We start from the raw sequence: 14,307 nt of genomic DNA, 5'->3' as shown, positions 1-14,307 counted from the left end.
ATATATATATATATGTATCTTTAACTACCTGCTTCTGTTGAGAATTTACTGTAGCAATATGCAGATGGTGGAAGGCGATTATGATTTGCTAATGGCCTCATTTTAAAACTGCAATAATACATGCTATTTTTGGCAAGATGATTGCTGGTCCTGAAACGTTTGTATAAGTTTTTAACGGCGCAGTGTGCCTATCTAATTACTTGCAGAAAAAAATGGGGATGCAGACACAGTGTTCAGTGTAGTTCTGGAGCCTTTGGGTTTTTGTGTTCGAGTTTTCACTGCCAATATCACAATCTGCTTTTGTCTCTCCCCTCACCTTAGTATCTAACAAAGCAACAAGAGCAGCAGAGGAAGAACTGCAACAGATTTGAGTCTAGTTATATCTGAAGAACAAATGTGCCAGAGTTGCTGTTTAATTTATACCAGATAATGTTAAACAATGTGTGACATATAGGACTCGTTTTCCCATTTATATGAGTATCTGAAGAGGTTCAGTTTTTTGGGGCTGGTAGTGATGTTCTGTCATTCCTTGACCCCAAATAAGTAATTTGGAAGCAAGATGTAGAGTGAGCAGATTCAGCTTTAAAAACTAGGCCTTTCTTTTGACATTTACTATTGCAGCATTGATGTTGATGTATTGTAAGAAACCAAAACTATTTCATGAGTCTGATGTGCATCTAGAAATGGGGATGTTCTGGTTTTTTTTCTTTTTTGGTAGGTTCGAGAGGAGGAAAAAGATCCTGTCTACTTGTACTTTGAAAGCTTGATGACTTGTGCACGGGTCCGGCCATATGAACACAGGAGAGGGGAGCAAAGGCAAGAAAAAGACAAAAGTGATTCACAGAGTTCTAGCGTCAGGGTAAGAAGTTATACTGTAACTAGCACGTGTCATACAACAGGCAGAAATTCTGAAAACCTTGAAGTAACTTTTTCCCCAAAAACTCCTAGGCAATGTAAGGGCTTGACTTACATTTGGGGGTGATAGGGCTGTGGAGCCTGGAGCCTAAATCACCTCTGGCGAGCTTATCCTGTTACTGTGATAGAAGTTGTCTTGGTTGTGACATTTCTTGGCTGCCAAGCACATTATCATGTAAGGCTTAAGTGTCAATTGGCAAAAGAGCTGTTCCAAGATGAAAATTCTGACTTTGTCAAAGTTAGCACTTGTCTTATTATTCAGGGTGTCAGTATGAAGAACTAGTTTATTTTGTGATGCAGTTTTTTAGTATAGAAGAGGGATATGGAGGATGAATATTTTTCTTACGTTTCTTTGCTCTTGCAGGAACATGAACCAGAGCTTCAGTCTTCTGAGAAAGCAACCTGTGAGGTAGACAAAGACACTGATAAGTCAAAAGGTAAGAGCAGAGTCTTTAGTATAATTCAACCTCTTGGTAGTTCCACATTTTTGTGGGGTTTTTGTGTTTTCTTTATTTTTTTTAAAAAAAGTTGCAGCTGTTAATGAAATAAAAGTCCGTTTGCTGGGGGAGTTGTTCTGGTTATCAATAAAAATCTTACAATGTGCTTGCAGTTTCTTGTTTTCTCAAGCAGCCGTGTGTGTGTCATGTGGGAGATAGAGCAGACTAAAGACCCAGTATTCACAGATTAAAATGACCAGTTTTACAGTAGTTTGTTAAGCAATTAAAGTTAATACCTCACAGCAGACTTGCCTTCAAGAGTGATAATTAGATACTTGGGAAGGAGTGGAGATCACTGGTTTTGGTTTGCCTGTTGTTTGGGTTTGGGTTTTTTTTTCTCCCCTCTTTTTTTTTTCCTCACCATTACTTTGTAGTTATTGAAGCATTGATAAATATCCAAGTGGTGCTGTGAGGATGGGATCCTCCTGTTCTCCACGTAGAACCTTACGGGACAAGGAAGCGCCTGTAATTTATTTGGAGTTGTTTGATGTTGAATTCTTTTAGTTCATGTTGCAAGGTTGAATTGAAGCTTTGCTACATTATATATACTGGGTTGGAGCTTCTAGTTCATAAGTAGGCTAGACATCTGTCTTCTTCAGTCTGAAGCGGCCTGAATCATGTAAAGAACTTTAAAGTGAGACTTATACTAGGGGTACTGTGTCATCCACGAATGAAATACAGCTGCCTTTTTGGGCTGGATTTTTTCCCTGTTTAATGCATACAACAGCGCACTCTACATTTAAGGATGAGAATGGAAAAATAAACCAACTAGTTGAAAATGATGGTGATTTGGTAGGTGAAATTAAAACGGCCAGGACACAGGGCTCAACATCCTTACAGTTTTGCAAAAAGTGACGTTGGATCTCTAATGACAACAAAAGGTCATGCTTCTGTTACACCTCTGCTGCAAGAGACCGTTCCGCTAGCGGCACGCTTCCCTCTCATGCCATTGTAGGACACTGGTCCTGTTCTGACTCCCAGAGAGAAGTGCCATCTCTTGAATAATCAGCGATGCTTTCTACTGCATCTTGGTGTTGCTTGGAGATTTTTCATCCATGTACTGAAACACGGGTGGAGGTGTGGGCAGAATAAAACTGTTTGAATATCCAGGTGATTAAAATGCCATAGTATTGCAGAAACCTATTTCAATTCTTTCTCAGAGAAAAGCTGGTGGTCTTCCCATAGTGAGGGGGACTCTTCTTCCACCTCCTATGCTCATCACACCACTCCAGGTGGACCAACCAAACTTGTTGAGATTATCTCTGACTGCAGCTTGGAGGAAGATCAGAATAGGATCTTGACCATGTTATCACAGCACAACAACAGTAACACGCCACGGTGCCTCAAGGATGAACACGAGGCCCAGGATGAGAACCACCCTCCTGTCTGCTCCTCCAGAGTGGCAGTTTCAGTGCCGTCCTGCCAGGAGGAGGCCGAGGACGAGACGCCTGAGACACCTGGCTTGGAGGCTCCTGGTGGCGGAGTGCCGTCCTGCAGAACCCCCGAAAATGTAACGCTCTTGCGGGCAGGCGCAGTGGCCGAGCTGCAGGAGAAGCTGCATGGGGGCAGGGGCTTGCCTTTCTATGCAGGGCTTTTTTAGGAATGCTGGTCGTCTACAGACGCAAAGATGATAGGAGACACTCAGGCTTGATTCAGGTGGGTCCCTCTGCCTTTACTGTGGAGATTAGATTAGATTAAGTCATCCAGTATCCCAGAGCTACTTGAAGGGGAGAACTCTCTTTGATTTGTCTGTGTAGTCTTTTGCCTGTCCAGACAGGGATTCTTGGTGTGTAGTGGCATCCCTGCCTCTCCCTAAGCTTGTTCCTTTCAAGATCGACTCAGTTACAGGAGTTCTGATTGGAATTGTTAAATCTGGTGGTTTAGCTTGTCCTTTTGGCCATTTGGCTCTTGGTGGCCCAAGTACAGAATCTTTCAGCATCCTTTTTTGTGCTTTGCAAAACTCCCTGGAGATGCATTCAACAGCTAATACTTCTAAATGAATGGCTGTTAGAGGTCACATCAAGAACTTTCTCTGAGGAAGCGTACACTGGGACAAAACTGTAAAATGAAACTGTGAGCACTAAATTGCTTTTTACTACAGTTCACTATTAATCTTCACTAATAGCCTGCATCCTTTTTGCAGAATATATGTTGTTCATCAAGAGACTTGATGACATGAAGTTCAGAGTGAGTCCTTTCCCTGCAGTTTCGTGCTGCCAGCTTGATGTTGCGAACTGGTGGTAGGAGCTGTAGGACTAGGGTGAGGATTTTACTTCAATCAACTCTGTTTGTGGTTACAGTAGTAACACTTTCAGGGCAGATGTATGAATCAGAATATGTGAGTAAAATTTGTTTTCATGACACTCTGCAGATACAGCACCCTCAGAAAGAGAAGCTAGTGGGGAGAAAAAATGTAGGGGGAGATTTCTTATTTTTAATATAGTTGATCAATAAAAAGAGTCAAGACCTTATTTAGCAGCATGTTCAATGTATTTGGATTTTAGAAGGTATTACTGAGCAACGTGAAAGTAAAATGCAACACTACCAAAACTTCCTGTTGAGTACTAGACGTAAAGCCTGACATTCAGAAAGATGTTCTGGTTTTAATGTCCCATGCAGTGAGTTACCACTATGATTCTGGCTTTGAGGGTACTCAACTCATCATACCTGGATTCCAGTATCAAATGACAATGGGGATAGGAAAAAAAGAGTAAAGCTTTTACAGGCTCTTGAGAGTTTTGTCCCAATGTATATGCCATAAATATTTTTATGATGCTAGGTGTTCATTAGGTTTGAGAATTTTATGCAACACTGTCTTCAAATTTGGGAGCCCATTTTTATTCAGGGCTGTAACATAAGTAAGGGACAGGAAAAAGAAGTGCTAGCTTCATTCTGATTTCAGTGATGTCACATGCTTCTTTGGACTCTGTGGTTCTGTGTGACAGTCTTGAGTAGTATAAAATAATTCATATTGCAAAGACACAAGAAGGTTCTTTGAAGTACTCCTGGGCAGTAAGGAAATGAGGAATTCCCATTCTGAATTGCAGTGTTTTTTTGAAAAAGCTACTTAGAAGTCCCATGGAATGAAACGCCTCTCCAGAGGTGGTGAATTAGCATTCTTTTCACAAGATTTCCCTTTTCCACTTTTTTCAGGTTAATGATAAAAGCTATCCTCAGGCCAAACTGCTTTTGGGACAGATGGGGGCATTACATCCTGCCAGTCGGCTAGCAGCTTATATCACAGGCAGGCTGCAACCCACAGTACTTGATACCTCAACCCTCAGTACTGTGATCACCAAGGTAGCATCCAATGCTAATGCATCTGCTTCTGGGACACCATCAGTCCAGGTGCCCACAACATCAACTCCCAAAACTACATCTTCCACCAGCACTACTTCAACCCCCACTGTGACGACTCTGAAAATCCATGTCCCAGCACAGAGACAGATAGGTAGGTTGGAACTTATTACTGTTTTAAATTGCGTGAAGCTGAAGTCAAAAGCGAGTGTACAGCCTGGCTGTTGATTCCTCTGCAGCAGTGTCTGCTGCCTTGGGCTGTATTGCCCACCTAAACTGCCTCTGCAATATGTAACCTCTTTAAAGCAGAAACTTTTATTTTGACTTCAGAACGAGATTACAGATGTTGACTGTTATTTTGTTAATGCTACTAGAGCATATTTTGGAGAGACAAGGAAGAGTGGATGGACATACGCTGAATGTTAGGCTTGGATTTTTGTTCTGAGGGTTTCCTTGCTATGATTTTTAATTGCTTTTCATCAAACATAGTTTTAACTTTAAATGAGTAAAGGATAACTCTAATCTGTGGTTCTTCAGTGTTAGTTTTGATGTTGCACTTGCAATTGGAATTCTTGTGGCCACCAAAGATGCGTGAAGCAGCAGTGAAAGACAAGATGGTCCAAATCTGTATTAGTGACACAACAGGGGTGCAGCCAGTAACCACACCAGCCTGTAACCTCATTGGATTTCACAAGCTAAACAGGGTTGGACTTAGCACTTTGAGATAAAAAACTAAACACAACACCCCCCCCAAGTATCAGAAGAAGCGTGTGGTACTTGTGTCTGAGTTGGTACTGAAATGGTTACCCCAGCATGGCAAGAGAAGAAGTTGCCTCTAGCTATTACATTTCGCATGACTTTAAAACAAAAAACTAAAATATCTAATGCCCATCCACATATTCCCACACAGTAATTAAAGATCTGAAGAAGCTTTGAAAGAGAAAAGGATGTTACCTGTGTCCTGGCAAAACTTTTTAGAGTTCTGATTGGTTGTTTTATTTATTTCCGCCTGAATTTTCATTGCCATGTAAATGAGTGTGTTGTTTTTCTCATCCTGTAATAAAACTTCTTGGCTTATGTGTTCATGCAATATTAAAGAGCTGGCTGCATTTTATTGGTGGGTGAAATGACTGTTGCTTATATGATTTAAGCGTTCTACCATATTCTGGGTTAAAAATACTGTATGCATAAATAACTACAATATTTAAGCTTGCTCCAAAATCTCTGTGCTGTTGTACTCATCTCTGGGCATCTGGAGTGATGTAGATGTAGGATTCTAGTATCTTTGAGAGTGAGAGAATTACTTCCCATTGGTTAAATTTGTTCTGTCTAGTTCTCAGTTGCATGAATGCCACCCACTGTGGTGAGAAGGGGACATGGCAGACTCCATCTCCCTCCCACTGCTTTCCCCCATGGCTGTGTAAGATGTGGATACAGTAGAAAAGGGGATGAAAGCCAAGAAGCAGTGAAAAGAGGGTTGCAGGAAGAATTTAAGGTTTAGAAAATAGTTTGAGCCCATTATTTCACTTAAGTGTTTTGTTTTCCTGTACTGTAATTAGAAGTATCTGCTCATAGTTCCATGATAAAGAACAACCCCTCATAGCCTGACTCTTTTGTGTGGCCAAGGAGAAATGCAACAAAAGCTACAGAAGTGGAGTAAAGCAGACATTTCTAATATGTAAGGTGTGTTCAGGACTTCATACGGGTTTTAATTTTATGACAAGGTACAAGGAAAACGGAGGCTCAGATCTGTGCTGAAATTAGGATTGTAGCACCTCATGAAAGGCAAAGAGGAAATTTGTTCAGGTTTTGACCTGTAAGTTTTTATTTGCAGCTGCCCGACCCTCACCCGGTGGCGTGTTCGCACAGTTTGTGTTCAACAGTGCGGGAAACCTGCGGCAGATTCCTCTGAAGAGCACGTGCCTGCCTTCATCATCAGAGCCACAGAAGCTGGGTGTCAAGCCTACGCCAGTAATGGTGGTCGTTCCCCCCCGGCCACCCCCAGCTCAGTGCACAGTCTCTCCTGGAGTCACTACAGCCACCACTGCTTCTCCAGTTCCTGTGGAAAGTACCAGTGTGGCAGCACTTGTCGTGGCCACTCCTAGCCAAACAGCTAATGAACCTGCCTGTTCTCCTGCAGTCACAGTCACAGTGGCTCCTGCAACAGCTACAGTCAACACCTGTCCTGCTCCCTTGTCCACCACTGTGAACATCACAGCAGCCACAGGGGTTGTTGCACCAGTGGCGACCGTGTCATTCCCTCAAACTGTGATAACGCCACCAACCGTTACTTGTCCTGTTGTCACAACATCCACTTCTACAGTTGTACTGACAACAGCTGCAACAGCTACAGTGGCTACAGCTGTGGTGACCACACCAACTTCCTCTGCCAGCTCTGTTCCAGTTCTGCTGCCCGGAGTTAATTCAGGTCCTTCACTGAATCCAAAAAGAGGTAAGGCTTAGGTGCTTTGGGCCATTACTGTAAACATTGCCCTTTTTTATCATGCCTCCTTTGTAGCTAGGCAGGCTGCAACTGGAGAACCCAATTTAAATACAGCTTCACTTGCCTCACTCTTCTTTCCAAAATAGGGTAAGAGATGTAATCCCTTAAATTGCCTGGTTTATTCCAACCTGAGCGGGTAGAGGAGGAAAACAGCATAGCTGTCTGGTCAGTGGCTGCTTGAAATGAGCTGGAAGCCTCACACCATTTCTTGGCCCATAGAAATGGGTAGCACAATAATGACTGCTAGAATTTTAACAGTTAGCATAGAGTCCAAGAAGCAGGTTTGGAATTACTCTCTCAATTCTAACATGGAAGTCTTCTGAATCATGAGAAGATGAGAAATGAGTTGAGAAATGTCAGTGGAACTGCATGAAAGACTCTCCTGGCCTGGTTGGGTCTGTGTGTGTTCTGTGAAGAAAAAGGAAGAAAACGCTTTCAAACAATTTAAAGACATCCATTGTTTTCCATCTATTTGTGCTTGTTTCCATTAAGGATAATGCCTGTTTTATAGGCTGCTCTCTTAAGCTGATTTTTATGTAACTTTTTGGATGTTTCAGAAGATGCTATTCCACAAGCTATAAATAAGACTTCTCCTCAGAAGATGTCTCCTGGAACAGAGAAGCGTTTGGGACCCCGATTGCTGCTGATCCCAGTGCACCAGACGTCTCCCGCCCTGCGGCTGCTGAACAACACGCCGCAGACCCCGAAGCAGAGGATGGTCCTGCAGCCCCTCAGGAGCCCTGGTGCAGTGAACCTCTTCCGACACCCCAGCGGGCAGATCATCCAGCTTGTCCCCCTGCAGCAGTACCGAGCTCCAGGCGCCCAGCCCAGCGTGCCGCCCGTGGCGCTCCGCAACCCCGGTACCCAGCCCAGTGTTTGCTCTTGCCTAACCAGTGTGTTACTCAGAGATCAACAGCGTGATTATAGTCTCTGTGATGCTCCTTTCCCCTGCCAGAAGCAATTTGACAGTCTTAACTTGGTTCTGCATGAGTGAGAAGGACATAGTGTGGTTACTCAGGCCATAGTGTGGTTACTCAGATACAACGCAACTTGAATACCTTGCATCTAAATTACAAGTGCCATTCATAGCTAATCCACCAGAATTTGGGAGTTCTGTGCAGCAAGTAAGGGGGCGCTGTGTATGTGTGTCTGTGTGTGTGTGGCAACAGAGCCATGTCCCTTCTGCTGCCATAACTTAAATTTTGTTGATCTGGTGATTCAAAAATAATTTTTTTGGCCGTTCTCTTAAAAAGAGTTACCTGTGTCTCGTTGGATGTGCTGCTCTGGTTTTGTTTGCAGGTTTGTTAGTGTTTTTACAGCAGGTGCTGAGATAAAATGTTACACTACAGTACAAAATCAGTGGTTTTTTTCCTCCATAAAGTGTGAGAAGAAAAATAAGATTTTCAGGTGTTTCTCTCGTGCATAGTTGAAGACAGGGTTGGGAGAATTAGAAATTGCAGGTCTCTGACAGGAGGTAGGATGGCTGTTGAGCATGCTGTTGTACATGTTTATAAAGATGTTTTATTTGTAAATAATACCTTAAATACACATTTACTTTACAGCAGGATTTTTCTTATGTTCTCCCTTTATAAAGAAGCATCTTGAGGAGAGGGAGGCTCAGTGGTGTTGAAAAGAGAGAGGCGAGAGCAAGTACAATAGATGACAAAACTATGGGGTGGAGAGAAAATAATCCTGTGTCTTAGCTGAGGTTTGAGCATGAGTTGTAGCGAAGAATCGGTCAAAAAATTCATTGAATTCTTTTCTGGTTTGGGTCTTCTGCTGTGCAAGAGAAACTAGTTGCCAGTGGTAATATTTTTTCCTCATTTTGCAGAGTTCTGAAATGCTGCAGAAGAGTTTATTAAGGTGAAAAAGGTCTTGTCATAGTTTTTCTTTGTGGAAGAACTTGTGAGGAAAAAAAAAATGGAATTTGAAATTAATTATTTTACAGGAAAGTGAAATGCAGAGGACTTTAACTAAATGCAATGTCTTTTGATTAAAAAATCTTGATGCTGGAACTTGCAATTAAATCTGTTAGCTTTAGAGTAGGCACCTCATGTATTTTGTTGGGTTGTTCCATATAAAAATGGAACAGTCTGTATGTCTTCATGCAGTACCAGCTCTTTCACTGAGAACCTGTCAAATACCTGACATTGTGATCCTTGAGAATGCTGGCAGCTTCTAGAGCAACATCAAATACTAAAACTAAAAGAATAAAATTACTCTGTGGAAATACTATTTGGTTTCTTGTTTTCTCACAGGGCCTGTTGTAGGAGTCCGGCTGCCTGCACCTTCGAAGCCTTCCGAGGCGCCTGTGTCTCCTGCTTCCTCTGTGTCTTCCACTCCTCCTGCCACAAATTCAACTGCACAAACTGCAGTACCCAAGTTGTCCCCTACATCTGCTGTAACCACTCAAACATCTTCTCTTCTTCCTTCAGTGACAAATTTGGTGTCACAGGCTGGCACTCTGACTCTGAGGATCTCTCCTCCTGCTGCTAGCAGCGTGACAAGTCAACCAACCTCTGAGTCTAAAATAACCTGCAGCTCAGGTGCTCTGCCAGCTACTGCTGCTAATCTCATACCTTTACAGTCTGGGAGTTTTGCTTTACTGCAGCTCCCGGGACAGAAGACTGTACCAAACTCCATTCTTAACCATTTTGCATCTCTTCAGAGGAAGAAAGATTACAGGAAAATCTGCAAGAAAGAGGACTCGGGTGCTGCTCAGCAGAAGGAGGATGGGAAAGCTTCCCACTCAGATGACGTTGAAGTTGCAGAGCCTGAGGTCACAGTGTCAGATAGGAAACAAGAGGAAAACGAGTTGTCAGTTCAGCAGTCAAATGATGTTGAAGAGTCAGCATCTGACATGATCACACCTGTTAGAAATTCCACCCCATTGGAGATGGTGGAGAAGGACTCAAAGGTGCTAGAGAACTCTTGTGGTGAGAGCTCTTCTCAGCAGGATGTTTCAGTAGATGTCGTGTCATCTGACCATTCGTACATCAGTGAGAAGCCTAATGATGAGCAACAAAAAGAAGCTTCAGAGGAGAAAGAGGGTTCTGTCAGTTCTGAAACTCTACCAGAGGCTGTTTCAGCTAACTCTGAAACTGTTTGTGGATCATCAGCTCAGTCTCTAGTTGCTCCGATGGGTAATGGACAGTCACAGGGTCTTGAGAGTCAGGAGAGTGTGCAGTTGAAGAACCACGGAAAGGAACAAATACATCCTGTGCAGGAGGAGAAACCAGTAAAAGAGGAGGAGGAGGATGTGCAGACACAGATGAAAGAGGACAACAACACAAGTTCTGGGCAGTCACAGAGTCAAAAAGAACAAGATCTGCAGCCAGAGAAGAAGGAGGAGCAGAGAGGGACTGAACTGTCCCAGAACAAACAAGAGTGCCAGCATGATGGCGTGCAGTCAGATGTGGAGAGCAAGGACAAGGGCTCTGCAGAAGCAGAAAGCATAAGAGAGAGGAAAGGAAGCCAGTGTGAAAAGAGTTCTGCAGAAGAGCAGGATAATGCTTCAGGAGAGCACACTGTCAATGCTGAGGAAAGCAAAGCAAACGTCGCTAGGCAGGAAGGCAGTGACAACAAAGAGCAAAAGGCTTTTCAATCTCAGGAAGAAATGAAAATGGGTGATGATATTGTAACACATGTCAACAGTTCTTGGAGCAAAATATCCAGCATCATACCCGCTTTGGAAAATAAAAGCGAGGTGGAGAACAAAGCTGATACAGCTGAGAAAAGCAAGTCAGCAACACCAGATGAGAGGGTGCAGGAACACAGGTATCACAAAAAGGGTTACCTGCCCACTGTTGATGTAACTGCTGATGATACAGAAGAAGATGATGATGATGACGACGATGATGATGATGAAGAGGATGAAAAAACTGACGATTCTGCTGATGAGATGCTGGATGGTACTTCAGACTTCCCAAGTGAAGAGGAAATAGATGTTGAAAAAGTGGTAAGCTTTTAAATATTTATGAAGGGTTGTAGAGGTTTTTTTTGTTTTTGTTTTTCTTTTTTTAAAATTGACTAACTACATGTGTCACACCCTGTGGATTTGAAAGATGCAGTGTGATGTTTGTGTTTTGGACTTAAGTTTCTTTAGAAAGTTGAGATTGGGATTCCAAGTGGAAATGTCTTTTATTTCTCCACAGTTGCATGCTTTTTTTATAGGAAGCATTTTAGTGGCCTCTTAGAAATTGTCTGTTTTTTCAGGTAATGGGAGATACACTGAGCAAGCTGTAATAGAGCTGTTGCATGTTGTCTTCCTCCAGGATTTACTCAAGCTACTTGATTCCTTGTAATAGGACTTACCATCCTAAAATGTAGCAGCCAATCTAGTATTTCTGCTATTTTAAGCTGTTTCCTTCTACTTAAATGTTAACTAAAGGCTACAAAAGCTATTTCTGTTTGAATCTCTCCTTAAATTCCCCTTGAAATCTAGTACCTGTCAGTACTGTAAGCTGTCAATCCATATTTCTTAGAAGACAAGTTGATCTGGAAGTCACTGAATAAGGGTAAAACCCTGTGGTTAGGATAGTTAAGATATGTTTAGATTTAATGCTCATAGAATTTCCATCAAATGTCACCCCCAAATATAGAATTTCCATCAAATGTCACCCCCACATTAGAAGATAACAATCCTTCATAGGATTCCTTGAGGTACTTTTTATTATATCAGTATGTGACTTAAGAAACTTGACTTAAAATGTATCAAGTTGTGATTTTGTGAGTCGGTGGAATGGACAAAAGAAGCAAGGCAGCCTTTTCTAAGGGATGAGGTAGAAGTGGAAAGAGGGTGAACTGGAGAAGAACTGAGCAAAGAAATGAAAAGTAAGAGAGATTATGTTAAGTGTCTTCAGGTATTTGAGAGTAACAACATAGTTCTTTTAGCCCTTTTGTGTTAACGTAGCCCTCTTGCAGTTGAAAACCAAATCAGACTTGTTTTTCTTCTAACCACATCCAGAGTAACTCAATTAAGTCAGCAGCTCTGGGTTTTAGAGACTCTACTTAGAAACTTCCAGAACAATTGGCTGATAATCAGTTCCTGCTGCAGCTGGCTGTTCTCAGGGCAGACAAGAGCATCTCAGCTGCACGGAGGTGAGGAAACTGAATGCAGGTGGAATTTTTGGAAGTTCTTTCAAGCTGCAAACTGAGCTGTTGCTGTTTTATCTTGAGTAGGGCAGTGACAGTTTAGTAACTCCTGTATTCATCAATAACTTCAGCAGAGTTATCATTAGGTTTTAATTAGTGCCTGATGCTGGATAAACTTTCCAGCCAAGGTAGTCTTGGGAAGTGTCGGTTTACCAAGAGGTGGTGTAGTGTCTGGGTCACAGGCAAGCCTCTTACCAGGGTTGATATTTTAAAGGTATGTTTTCTTTTCTCCTGCAAAAGGATGATGAAAGGGAAAAGTAGTTCTTAGAGATGATAAGAGATGCTTGTTTTAGAAGAAATTTACACTGCAGATTTTGACTGACATGGTTTGGAAAGCCCCCCAAGGGTATGTCTTCAGCGTAAGCTCACACAGACATGAGTAAGCTAGCTTTGGGTCTGGAGCAGTAAAGCTGAGGAATGAGAGCTCAGAGGACCATAAAGCCCTTTCTGGAATTTGGATGGGTTCTTGGTTTGTTAGTCTTTGCTGCCTTCAAGTTCAGCTAACATGTCAGTGCCTAACAGGGAATTCGGTTTTGAATCTAAGTGTGTAAGTCTCTGTTATTTTTCACTGGGATGTACTCTTTTATCTGCATAGTGCTTGCCAGACAGGCTGCACTGGTATTGTTTGTCAGGCTGGATGATGTCAGGTCATATAAACAGGCTATTAGAGGATGTTTATCTGTTTCATTAAGCTAGTGGAAACAGAGAAGCAAAGAGTACACACACGTTCACTAATACTTTTATTTAGTGGAAATACTAATGACAGCTTCTTTCACTGCTAGTTTGGAGTATGGGCTGGTTTTAGTTGCTCAGGAAATAGCCATTAAAAACACCAGATAACTCCAGTGGGAATCAGGATGGTTGCTGCTTACCTGCAGTAGCTATTACCATTTCTTTTTCAGTACATTTCCTCACACTGCACTGGTTTTTACTGCAGTCATAGTGTCATTGTTCTGATTTTTGCATATTGATGCTCTTCAGATTGCCTTCTTACCTTGTGGTAACTTTGTGTACTTGCTGAAGAGACTTCTGTGGATTTTTCCTCTACCAACAAAAAGAGAGAAGCTTCCTGTGGTGGAGTCTTTGCCCTTTGCAGTTCCTACCCTGAATTGTATCAAGAGAAGCCTAGGAGGGTTCATTGTTGTGGATTTGGTGATAAGAATAAGAAGTTCTGACACTATATAAGCAAATGAATCAATATCAGGACCTGTTGTCTGAACAAACTCAAGTGTGATGGTTGGACACGACACGTGACATTAAACTCCTGATCTCCAGGGTATGATGGTGACACACAAAATTCCTGTCAAGAATGGGTTCTTGTAGTATTCTAATATTAACAGATAAGAGTCCCATGGTCCTGTTTAACTTACTAGTCTAAACACAGCTTCTGTCTCTGGCAGATTATTTTAAGTCTTGTTAAAATGTCTTTTCCAATCCTTCTTTTTTTAAGCTGAACATTAAAAGGATAAGGACCTGTTACGAGTTATTACAGCATTGTAAATGTAACAAAAAGTGCAAGTGAGGTATTTTGTGGCCCATGTAAGTTCTAACAATCTCTTGCACGTTCTGAGGTTTTGTTACAGACCTTGCATGAAACCTGCAGACACTGCAGTATATAAGGGAGATCCTGAAATGAGGCATTTGCTTGGGTGATGCCCAAGAACATCTGTTGCCATCTACTCTTCTTTCTCAGCAGCGTCCCTGAGGACCTTCTGCCATCAGCCAGTTTGCTCTTCAGGAACCAGCAGTAGGGATGTAGGCTGCCAGGAACAGAGAGCTGAAAGAGGAGAGTGCTTAGAAACGTGTTGAAATGCAGAGAGGGAGAAGTACTGATCCTTTTTAGCAACTTTGGAACTTTTGCTGTACTGTGAGATTGCTCTTCTTGCATCTTTATTCCTTAAGGTATTTTAGTCTTACGAGCTCAAAGGCATTTAGAAGTTC

General features: G+C 42.2%; 1 protein-coding gene across 1 annotated transcript in view; it reads left to right on the top strand.

The window, feature by feature from the left end:
• Positions 1–718: 718 nt before the first annotated feature.
• The window catches only part of LOC103780542 (MAX gene-associated protein-like), a gene marked incomplete at its 5' end in the record, with an annotated part of 26,208 nt that continues 12,619 nt past the window's right edge, over positions 719–14,307 (top strand). Inside the window, 8 exon segments of the mRNA XM_008948231.1 lie at positions 719–922; positions 1,280–1,352; positions 2,573–3,004; positions 3,007–3,068; positions 4,566–4,863; positions 6,544–7,161; positions 7,770–8,072; positions 9,471–11,170. Of these exon segments, the coding sequence (XP_008946479.1) occupies positions 719–922; positions 1,280–1,352; positions 2,573–3,004; positions 3,007–3,068; positions 4,566–4,863; positions 6,544–7,161; positions 7,770–8,072; positions 9,471–11,170 (3,690 nt within the window).

This window comes from Merops nubicus, unplaced genomic scaffold, assembly GCF_000691845.1.
Source record: "Merops nubicus isolate BGI_N331 unplaced genomic scaffold, ASM69184v1 scaffold21819, whole genome shotgun sequence".
Taxonomy (NCBI): domain Eukaryota; kingdom Metazoa; phylum Chordata; class Aves; order Coraciiformes; family Meropidae; genus Merops; species Merops nubicus.
This window is presented reverse-complemented; position numbering and strand designations above follow the sequence as displayed.